The sequence below is a fragment of the Podarcis vaucheri genome (assembly GCF_965113315.1).
Source record: "Podarcis vaucheri genome assembly, chromosome: 4".
Classification (NCBI taxonomy): domain Eukaryota; kingdom Metazoa; phylum Chordata; class Lepidosauria; order Squamata; family Lacertidae; genus Podarcis; species Podarcis vaucheri.
This window is the reverse complement of record NC_138762.1, coordinates 2,108,378-2,119,581: the sequence shown is the minus strand read 5'-3', so window position 1 is coordinate 2,119,581 and position 11,204 is coordinate 2,108,378. Positions and strand designations below refer to the sequence as shown.

The 11,204-nt window shown below is 50.0% G+C and overlaps 2 protein-coding genes across 2 annotated transcripts; both read left to right on the top strand.

Annotated features, from left to right (window-relative positions):
• Positions 1-2,922: 2,922 nt before the first annotated feature.
• LOC309530426 (ubiquilin-2-like) lies at positions 2,923-4,721 on the top strand. Its single transcript, XM_082219397.1, has one exon. It carries the CDS (start codon positions 3,092-3,094, stop codon positions 4,598-4,600), a length of 1,509 nt encoding a protein of 502 aa, XP_082075523.1. The 5' UTR covers positions 2,923-3,091; the 3' UTR covers positions 4,601-4,721.
• A 4,411-nt stretch (positions 4,722-9,132) lies between these two features.
• Positions 9,133-10,089, top strand: LOC309531592 (olfactory receptor 52B2-like; the record flags this gene model as incomplete). The annotated part of the gene is made up of 1 exon (XM_082221182.1): positions 9,133-10,089. One exon carries the CDS (start codon positions 9,133-9,135, stop codon positions 10,087-10,089), a length of 957 nt encoding a protein of 318 aa, XP_082077308.1.
• Positions 10,090-11,204: the final 1,115 nt, after the last annotated feature.

Here is an 11,204-nt window from a genome sequence, read left to right as displayed (position 1 = left end):
TTACTGGCCGAGGGAGCCGGTGTGCAGCTTCCGGGTCATGTGGCCAGCATGACTAAGCCGCTTCTGGCGAACCAGAGCAGCACACGGAAATGCTGTTTACCTTCCCGGCAGAGTGCTACCTATTTATCTACTTGCACTTTGACGTGCTTTCGAACTGCTAGGTTGGCAGGAGCAGGGACCAAGCAACGGGAGCTCACCCCGCCACGGGGATTCGAACCGCCGACCTTCTGATCAGCAAGCCCTAGGCCATGGGTAGGCAAACTAAGGCCCAGGGGCCGGATCTGGCCCAATGATCTTCTGAATCCGGTCCGCGGACAGTCTGGGAATCAGTGTGTTTTTACATGAGTGGAATGTATGCTTTTATTTAAAATGTATCTCTGGGTTATTTGTGGGGCATAGGAATTTGTTCACCCCCCCCAAGAAATAGTCTGCCCCCCCCCAAGGTCTGAGGGACAGTGGACCGGCCCCCTGCTGAAAACGTTTGCTGACCCCTGTCCTAGGCTCTGTGGTTTAACCCCACAGCGCCACCCGCGTGGTGACTCAAGAGAAGGCAGTTTCTAACGTCGAATCGGTAGCCGGGTGATTTTCTGGGTGGACCCACACTCTACATTCAAAGCACATTCAGCGCATATTGAAAGCACATGACTCCCCCCAAATAATCCCAGGGAGTATTTCCTGTGAAGGGTGCTTTGCAAAAGGGAAACTCCGGTTGTAACAGTTGAGTATAGAATCATAGAATCATAGAAGAGTTGGAAGAGACCACAAGGGCCATCGAGTCCAACCCCCTGCCAAGCAGGAAACACCATGTCCCTTGCTAACTCTGAAAAGGACCCTGGCAGTGCATTCAACAGCAGCAGGCTGGCTTGGGTTTTAGTTTCAAGACGTTCTTCACAACTGTCATTTTGGATGTGGTGGGAAACTTTGGGGAATGCGAGGGGAGAATTCTGGTCTTGGGTCAAATGGATAAATGGGCCCTTCAGCTTATGCTAAAGCTACATGAAAATATAACCAATAGGCTGCAACACACCCATGTTCTTTTATTTTATTTGTTTTTCTTGTGTTTTATTCTATTTAGTCATTAAATTTGTATACCGTCTTTCCTCCAAAGATCACAGGAAGGATCACAGCATAAAAATAGAAAACGAGAAGACAAAATACACAATAAAACAAACACAAACCAACAACCCTCTCCCACAAACACACGTAAAAGGCCATAGAACGTTAATGAGCCCAAGGCCTGGTTTTCTCCTGGCACCTAAAGATATGTAACAAAGGCTCCAAGTGAGCCTCCCTGGGGAGAGCCTTCCACAAGTGGGGAGCCACTGCAGAAAAGGCCCCGTTCTCGTGTTGCCACCCTCTGGGCCTGTTGTGGGGGAAGCACATGAGGAAGAGTCTCAGCTGATGATCACGGGGTCCAGGTCAGTTCTTGTGGGGAGAGGTGGTCCTTGGGGGTATTGCAGTCCTAAGCCCTTTGCATCTCTGTCCATATGGTGTCCACATGATAAGAAAGCGAGGGAATTAGGGTTGACATTTCTGTTTCATCCCCCTTGTGTTCAGCATACTGGCAGTTGCTGCAGTATTTTCTTTTCCAAATAGGTAGGAATATTTGCTCAGCCTCAAAAGTAGCCTGCTGCACTCATCCTGCATGTCACACCCCATGTCTGCACTGACACTGCATAAAATCATAGAAATGTAGGGTTGGAAGATGCACCAAATGTCATCTAGTCCAACCTCCTGCAGTGCAGGAATCACAATAATGACTGTGGCCACCCAACCTCTGCTTCAAAACCTCCAAGGAAGGAGAGTCCGTAACTTCCCAAGGGAGTCCTTTCCACAGCTCTAACTGTTGGAAAGTTAAAATAAAAAAATTCCTTCCAGTAGCACCTTAAAGACCAACTAAGTTAGTTCTTGGTATGAGCTTTCATGTGCATGCACACTTCTTCAGATACACTGAAACAGAAGTTGCCAGATCCTTCTATATAGTGAGAAGGTGGGGAGGGGTATTACTCAGAAGGGTGGTGGGAATGGGAGATTGGCAGATAGCTGAGATGAGCCTGTTGACGACTCTTAACGACTGTAATGGGATAAGAATCCAATGTCTTTGTTCAAACCAGGTTCAAACCAGGATTCTTATCCCATTATACATGACTAAGCCATTTCTCACCTTCTCACCCCTTGCCTTTTCCTGTAAGACCTATTACAGTCGTTAAGAGTCGTCAACAGGCTCATCTCAGCTATCTGCCAATCTCCCATTCCCACCACCCTTCTGAGTAATACCCCTCCCCACCTTCTCACTATATAGAAGGATCTGGCAACTTCTGTTTCAGTGTATCTGAAGAAGTGTGCATGCACACGAAAGCTCATACCAAGAACTAACTTAGTTGGTCTTTAAGGTGCTACTGGAAGGAATTTTTTTATTTTGACTATGGCAGACCAACACGGTTACCTATCTGTTGGAAAGTTCTTCCTCAAGTTTAGTCAGAATCTCCTTTCTTGAATCCGTTGGTTCCATTCTTACCCTCCAGAGCAGGAGAAACAAGCTTCCTCCCTCCTCCATGTGACAGCCCTTAAGATATTTTAAGATGTCTCTCATATCCCTTCTCAGCCTCCTCTTCTCCAGGCTAAACCTGCTCCCTCACAAGGCTTGGTCTCCAGACCCTCTATCATCTTGGTGGCCCTTCTCTGTATCATCTTTCTCTAACTGCGCTTCCTTATTTTCCTTCTGTAAACTGTAGCCTTGTAAGAAAAGGAATGATTTACAGAAGGAAAATAAGGAATGTTAAAACTCCAAGTGAAATTATATGGGGGGTGGGGAGGAATTCTGGGCTGGGTTGGGCTACAGAGTCCCTCTTGGGTCACTGGTCCAAGGGCAGTTGCATCCGGCGACCTCAGCGCTGACATCACAAATCCCGGGTTCCACACCAGAAGGTTGTGTAGGGCCTCTGGGCTGGGGGAGGGAGGGGGTGTCGAGAAGAGGGACCCCACAGCTTGCGTGATGACAGAGGAAAGAAGGCAGGACCACTTTGGAGTGTGATGAGAAGCCAAGTCTGACTTTGCTCTTTGCTTCTTGCTCTCAAATCTTGGCAGCATTATGGTCGAAAGCCAGAGAATCCCGGGGGTTGACCTCAGAGCCGCTGAGCCCCAAGTTGTTCGGATCATCGTGAAGACTCCGTGGCAGAAGGAAGAGTTTCTGGTCCACAGGGAGATGTTGGTCCGAGAATTCAAAGAACACGTCGCCAGGCACTTCTCCTCTTCTCCTGACCAAATTGTGCTGGTGTATGTCGGAAGGATCTTGAAAGACCACAAGACCCTTGGCCAGCATGGCATCCACCTAGACTACGACGCAACAGTCTACGTGGTCGTCCGGTCTCCCCGCGGGCGCCTGTCCCGACAGGCTTCCGCCAGTCCTACCAGCACTGCCCCAGATCAGAAGCCTCCTCGGGGAGACGCTTTTGCCAGCGATGGCCTCCGGGAGCTGACCGCCAGCCTGGGCCTCAACACAGCCAACTTTTCAGAGTTCCAGAGCCAGCTCATGTCCAACCCAGACATGATGGTGCAACTGCTGGAGAACCCCTTCATCCAGAGCAAGCTCTCCAGCCCTGACCTGATGAAGGAGCTGGTTACCAGCAACCCACAGGTGCAGCAGGTGATGCAGAAAGCCCCTGAGATCAGCCACGTCTTCAGCTCCCCAGAAGGAATGAGGTTGGTGGTGGAACTGGCAAGGAACCCAGCGGTCGTGAAGCAGTTCATCAAATCGCCTCCCCAGGCCACCACTTGCCCTGGAAGCGTCCCTGGTGGAGACAACAACAGTGTCCTTCAGGGTGCGTTCCCTGAGGCACAAAGAGGACTAGGGCAGAAGGCCATTCCAAAACGGTGCGGGGCAAGCCCCTCGCCAGGATCCCCGGGGGGCCACCCACCCACCTTTGACCACGGTGAAAGGCTTGAGAGGGCCCGGGAGAGACTGCCTTCTCCCAGAACTTGGCCTCCAAAGCCTGGCGCCCAGAACCTAGCACCCAACGGCAACGATCAGAGCAACGGGGAAAGCGGCACCTTCAGGGGAGAGACAGGACAACTCGCCTCGGCAGCGGTGAAGAACCTCCTCCACCAAATCATAAAGCATCTGATGCAGAATCTCGCATCTAGCAGCCCCTCCAGGAGCAGCCACACCCCGGAGATGGTGGCCAAGATGGTCTGCAGGAACACCTCCGTGTCCAGGAGCCCCCGGGGGCAGGCGGCCCCGCAGGTCCCAGACCTCCTCCAGCAGATTCAAAACACAGACATCCTGTTGGCCAACTGGAGCCCCAAGGAGATCCAGGGGCTGGTAGAAATCCAGCAGAGGCTGCAGGCACTCGCCACAGACGAGCCGGGAACAGAGAGGCGAGGCAGATCCGAGCGGCCCGCGCGGAGGGCGCACTCCATCACTTCCCTCTGCGACATGGTGCCCCCCGTCTCGAGGGTGGGGCGCCAGGATGTCTCTGCCCAGCAGATCTTGGAGACTCTGGTGGGCGCTGACTTCTTAGCTGGCGTGAAGACCGCCAGCCGCCTGCGGGGCTCGTCCGCACAGCCGTCTTCCAAGCAGAAGCGGACGTACAAACTCTGAGGCGGAAGAGGAGGGAAGCTGAGCCAAGGCTGGGCTCCTGCAGCTGCTGTGCCGATGCTGGAGCTCTGCAAAGGCGTGGATTACATGGTTTGTGATTAAAAGGCTTTAAATCTTTCAAAAAGTCTCCTCTGTTGGCTCCTCTGTTGGTAGGCGTACCCTCCAAGCGCCCCGATTTCCCAGGGACAGTCATGGAATTACTACTACTACTACTACTACTACTACTACTACTACTACTAGGTAAAGGTAAAGGTAAAGGTAAAGGTACCCCTGCCCGAACGGGCCAGTCTTGACAGACTCTGGGGTTTGTGCGCCCATCTCACATCTATAGGCCGGGGGCCAGCGCTGTCCGGAGACACTTCCGGGTCACGTGGCCAGCGTGACAAAGCTGCATCTGGCGAGCCAGCGCAGCACACGGAACGCCGTTTACCTTCCCGCTGGTAAGCGGTACCTATTTATCTACTTGCACCCGGGGGTGCTTTCGAACTGCTAGGTTGGCAGGCGCTGGGACCGAGCAGCGGGAGCGCACCCCGCCGCGGGGATTCGAACCGCCGACCTTTCGATCGGCAAGCCCTAGGCGCTGAGGCTTTAACCCACAGCGCCACCCGCGTCCCTACTACTACTACTAATTTATTATTTATACCCTGCCCATCTGGCTGAGTTTCCCCAGCCGCTCTGGGCGGCTCCCAATCGAGTGTTAAAAACAATACAGCATTAAATATTAAAAACTTCCCTAAACAGGGCTGCCTCCAGATGTCTCTTAAAGATAAGATAGCTGCTTATTTCCTTCACATCTGATGGGAGGGCGTTCCACAGGGAGGGCGCCACCACCGAGAAGGCCCTCTGTCTGGTTCCCTGCAACCTCACTTCTCACAGTGAGGGAACCGCCAGAAGGCCCTCAGAGCTGGATCTCAGTGTCTGGGCTGAACGATGGGGGCGGAGACACTCCTTCAGGTATACAGAAGCCACCCCAGCTTCTGACTGGATCCCAGAATGTCCCTATTCCCCCCGCCACTGCTGCCACCACCCAGTTTGGGGTGAGCTGGCGTTTGCCCTGAGTGGTGGCGAGGGAGCATCCCGTTGTCTCTCCGTGGCCTCTCCTCCCTTGGGCAGCTCATGGCAGCTGCTGAAGAGTGGGTGAGGATGAAGAGAGGCCACCACTGCCAAGGCCCTGCCTGCATGGTGCGCCAGCTCTGGGGTGCAGGAAGAGGGCAGAGCCGCCCTGCGGATAAAGAAATGGGAAGTGGAGCACAAGGAGTCTTGACTTTTTTTAAAAAAGAAATGATTTGTGTGTCCACATCTAAATTTATTTATCTGTGTGTCTTTTTGTAAATCTACTGAAGAATAAAATCGGGATCAATGGGTTTTCTCAGGACGGTGGAGGGTGTCCTGTTTGTGGGGGCAGGGAATGCTTGCAAGCGTCCTCCAGATAGGAAATGCTTGGGGGGGGGTCACAAAAATGGGACATCAATGAGGTTCATTTGGGGGTATGTGTGAGAAATGTCCCTATTTTCATCCGAGGAATGTTGGGGGATATGGTATGGCTGCAATTTGATCTTGATTTTCTTGTTTCATCTTTTTGTAAAATGCTTTGCGGGTGGGTTTAAAAACAACAACAACAACCAAGCAGTGTACAATTTTTTTTTTGGAAATGAAATAAACCATTAAACCAACTATAAGAACTTAAAAAGCACCTGCTGGGCCAGGCCAAAGAGGGGACCACCTAGTCTAGCAGCAGAATGGAGATGGAGAAGGAAAGACAGCGAATGGACATGATAGCCACCTTCAAATACAGTGGTACAGAAAGAACTTAATTCGTTCTGGAGGTCCGTTCTTAACCTGAAACTGTTCTTAACCTGAGGTACCACTTTAGCTAATGGGGCCTCCCGCTGCTTCCATGCGACTTCTGTTCTCATCCTGAAGCAAAGTTCTTAACCTGAGGCACTATTTCTGGGTTAGCGGAGTCTGTAACCTGAAGCGTCTGTAACCTGAAGCATCTGCAACCTGAGGTACTACTGTAGGCTGAAGGGCTTCCACATGGCGGGTGGAGCAAGCTTGAACCGATGGATTCAAATTACAACAAAGGAGGTTCTGAAGAAACATGAGGAAGACCTTTCTGACAGTAAGAGCTGTTCCACAGTGAGACAGTCTCCCTTGGGATGTGGTGGGCTCTCCTTCCTTGGGGGTCTTCAAGCAGAGGTTGGATGGCCGTCTGTCATGGATGCTCTAATTGGGATTCCGGCATTGCAGGGGGTTGGACTTGATGACTCTAGGGGTCCCTCCCAACTCTACAAGTTGAGTCTCTGATTCTCTGCAAACGGGGAAATACCCTGGTTCAAATCCACAGCTATCTGTGAAGCCCACAGAGTCAGGGGTGGGGTTCTTGGGCCACAGAGTTTGAGTGCAGGGAAACATGCCCACTGAGAATGTCTAGGGGAATCCCAGACTCTCTTGAACCCACGGCGCAGGTGGGACTGGGACCTGACTACAAGGCAAGTACTTTACTGTGGAACAGAAGAAAATATCGTTTATTTTTTATATATATATAAAATATTTATTAGAGTTTCAGAAAAAGGAATTACATAAAATCAAAAAATACAAGAATAAAAGACAAAAAAGAAAAAAAGAAAAATACAAGAAAAATACAAAATAAGTAGACTTACAGAAAAAAGATAAAAAAGGAAAAATAAAAAATCAACCTTTCCATATCTTACATTCATATCTTTGTTTCCCTGACCTCCTCATACCTCCCTTTTTTGTATTCCAATTCAATTAATTAATTCAGCAATTTCTTTCCCTCCTTTTATCCTGATCTTTGATCTTAATATATTATAACATTAAATTTTTACCTATTTAAAAATCCAATTTTTCCATATTCTTTTATATCATTACAGCTAGAAACCGCTTAACTTCATTCAAACATCCTTCTAACATTCATTAATTTTGCAATACTTTTGTAAATAGTCTTTAAATTTCTTCCAATCTTCTTCCACTGACTCTTCTCCCTAGTCTCGGATTCTGCCAGTCATTTCCGCCAATTCCATGTAGTCCATCACCTTCATCTCCCATTCTTCCCGGGTGGGCAGATCTTGTGTCTTCCAATACTTTGCGAACAGAAGAAAAGATCGTTTAGCCTCCCAGAGCAAACTAAGGGTTATGTTCTCCTTGCCTTTTGAAAATTCCCCCTGAGCCTGAGAAAAGTGGGTCCCAGGAGGTCCCTTCTCCACCAGCACCAGCACCTGCCTCCAAACCCCCCTCAGGACTATCAAGGAGGCACGAGGCGGCGCAAGTCCCGCAGCTCCTTGGACCCAGCCTCCTTCAAATGCCTGTCTCTGCTGCTGCCTGGGGGACCCAAATCCCATCTCTGAGCTTCTCTGCTTGCTGGAGCTGAAGGCAGGTGAGAACTTTGCACAGAGCCGGTTCTTGCTGCTGCTTTCCAAGGAGGAGTGGGCAAAATATCTGGGGCAGGTGTGGTTCAAATCTGTTGGACGGGGGTGCTGAAGGGGTCAGCCCAGGGGTTAGGAGGGGCAGCTTGGACTAGGAAGGACGTTCTCAGGCAGGGCCCTTGACATTGCTGCCCAGTGAAATTAGAGATCAAGAAAAGGCAGGTTTTAAGGAGGACTGGAAACCATTTGCAGAATGTTTAAAAAAGCATATAAAGACACAAGTAGGATTTGAATAATGAGCAGCAGTAAACAAGGGCTTTTGGAATAGTATGGTGAGTACAGGGTGCAGAATAAGTTATAATATGCAGCAATATTGGAAAATATGGGGAACCACAGAAGGGAAGTCCAATGTCAGATGGAAATTATGGAGGAATTAAAGAGGTATATGCATTAAACTTGCAACCTATTGAAAAATTACAAATGTTTTTTTTTAAAAAAACCACATTGCTACCAGGTGGACCCTTTTCAAAGAAACACAGAAGTGTTTTCGTACACCTTTGAGCGTCTGCTGTGCCATTCCTGTTAAAGTCAGATTAACAGAACGCGAATGCCAGAGGGAGGGAGGGAAGGAAGGAAGGAGAGGTTTGACAGCTGAATGAGTTCTCTAGACAACGTGTGTATTATTTATTCCTTCCTTGTTCAGGGCGGGCGGGAGAAGAGACCCACCAGACAGACTCTGTACACGGCTGCAGGGTTTCCACATTCTGGCTTAACTCTGTGTTGATTCTGTTGTCTTCTTAAATGCAGGAAGCGCAATACAAAAGAATACCCAACCTTTGTTTACAAAATCTCCTATGAAAGAGAGTCCACCCAGGGCATCTGTTCTGCTGTCGAACAGCTCTTCGCCTCAGGAAGTTATTTCTAAAGCTTACTCAGAATCTCCTTTCTTGTTGTTCAAATCCATCAGTTTGGGTCCTCCCCTTTGGAGCAGCAGAAGACATGCTTGCCTCATCTTCCTCAGGATTTGTTCCGGATCCCAGTAGATTTTCTTCCCTGTCAACTGTCTTCCATCCATAGTGCCTGCTGGGGAGGGAACGGATCCCTGCTTACATCCACCACAGCTACCAGGAAGCCCTTCCAAGGCCCCAGATGCTGCCAGCCAACCACAGCTCCTTGCCCCCCACCACCTACATCTTGACTGGCATCCCAGGGATGGAGGCCTTTCACATCTGGATCTCCATCCCCTTCTGCCTGATGTACATTGTGGCTCTGGTGGGGAATAGCACTCTGTTGTTCATCATCTTCACAGAGCGCAGCCTCCACCAGCCCATGTACTTCTTCCTCTCCATGCTGGCTGTCACTGACTTGCTTCTGTCCACCTCCACCGCTCCCAAAATGCTGGCCATCTTCTGGTTCAAGGCCGGGGAGATCTCCTTCGAAGGATGCCTAGCCCAAATGTTCTTCATCCACAGCGTCTTCATCGCCGAGTCGGCCATCCTCATGGCCATGGCCTTCGACCGCTACATCGCCATCTGCGACCCGCTGCGCTACACCACCTTGCTGACCAGTTCAGTCATCCGGAGAATTGGGCTGGCTGCCATGGTCAGAAGCTTCTGCGTGATTTTCCCGGTCATCTTCCTCGTCAAGCGCTTGACGTTCTGCCAACGCAACATCCTTCCCCACACATACTGCGAGCACATGGGCATCGCCCGGCTGGCTTGCTCCGACATCACGGTCAACATCTGGTATGGCTTCATGGTGGCCATCTTGGCCATCGGTGTGGACACCTTGCTGATAGCAGCATCGTACGGTCTGATCTTGAGGGCTGTGTTTCGGCTCTCCTCCAAAGACGCTCGCCTGAAGGCACTCAGCACCTGCGGCTCCCACCTCTGTGTCATCCTCATGTTCTACACACCTGCATTCTTCTCCTTCTTTGCCCATCGCTTTGGCCACCACATCCCAGGCTACGTTCACATCCTACTGGCCAACTTGTATGTCCTCATCCCTCCCATGCTGAACCCCATTGTTTATGGGGTGAAGACCAAGGAGATCCTTAGGAGAGTCACCAGCTTGTTCCACCAATGTTCCGATGGGCCAGTTACTTAAAAGCAGCTCCCCATTCACTGACAAGGAAAGTGGCAGGGATGGAGGGAGAGCCCTTGAATGCAGGGAGTGGGGCTTCCATCTGATGTATTCATCTACATTTTTTAATATACCAAGAGTAACCATAGCAGTGCTGAGATCAGCACCCTGAGCTAGACCGTTGTCTTGCCAAATGCAGATGGTTCTTTTGATGAGATTCAGAAGCAATACAAACACAAGCGAGAAGATTAAAGATTTTATTTTAAACAACAAGCATTATATACATTACCAAGGAAGCACTTCGATCTGCCACTGGGAAGCCATCAAGAAGTGAGGTGGACTCAGGTTGCATGAGCTTCTGAGAGCTATGCTCCCAAATCATTTGATTTATAGATAGCTAACTTGTTGGGGATGCAGATGGCGCTGTGGGTTAAACCACAGAGTCTAGAATTTGCACAAGGGTCATAGGAACACGCAAGAGCCAGTGTGGTGTAGTGGTTAAGAGCGGTAGTCTCGTAATCTGGGGAACCGGGTTCGCGTCTCCGCTCTTCCACATGCAGCTGCTGGGTGACCTTGGGCCAGTCACACTTCTGTGAAGTCTCTCAGCCCCACTCACCTCACAGAGTGTTTGTTGTGGGGAAGGAAAGGAAAGGAGAATGTTAGCCGCTCTGAGACTCCTTAAAGGGAATGAAATGCAGGATATCAAATCCAAACTCCTCCTCCTCCTCCTCCTCCTCCTCCTCCTCCTCCTCCTCTTCTTCTTCTTCTTCTTCTTCACCACAACAAGGTGATGATCCAGCGAGTGCTGATGCCTGATGATCGTCTTACAAAGCAACGACTCTATTCCAAACTTAAAAATGGAAGGTGTCATGCTGGTGGCCAACAAAAGAGGTTTAAAGACTGCCTCAAGGCAAATCTAAAAAAATGTAGTATAAACACTGACAACTGGGAAACACTGGCCTGCGAGAGCTCCAGTTGGAGAACAGCCTTGACCAAAGTTGTCATGGCCTTTGAAGACACTCGAACTCAGGACGCAAGGGAGAAATGTGCTAAGAGGAAGGTACACTTGGCAAAACCACACCGTGATCAACTCCCACCCATAAACCAATGTCCCCCCTGTGGAAGGACGTGTGGATCCA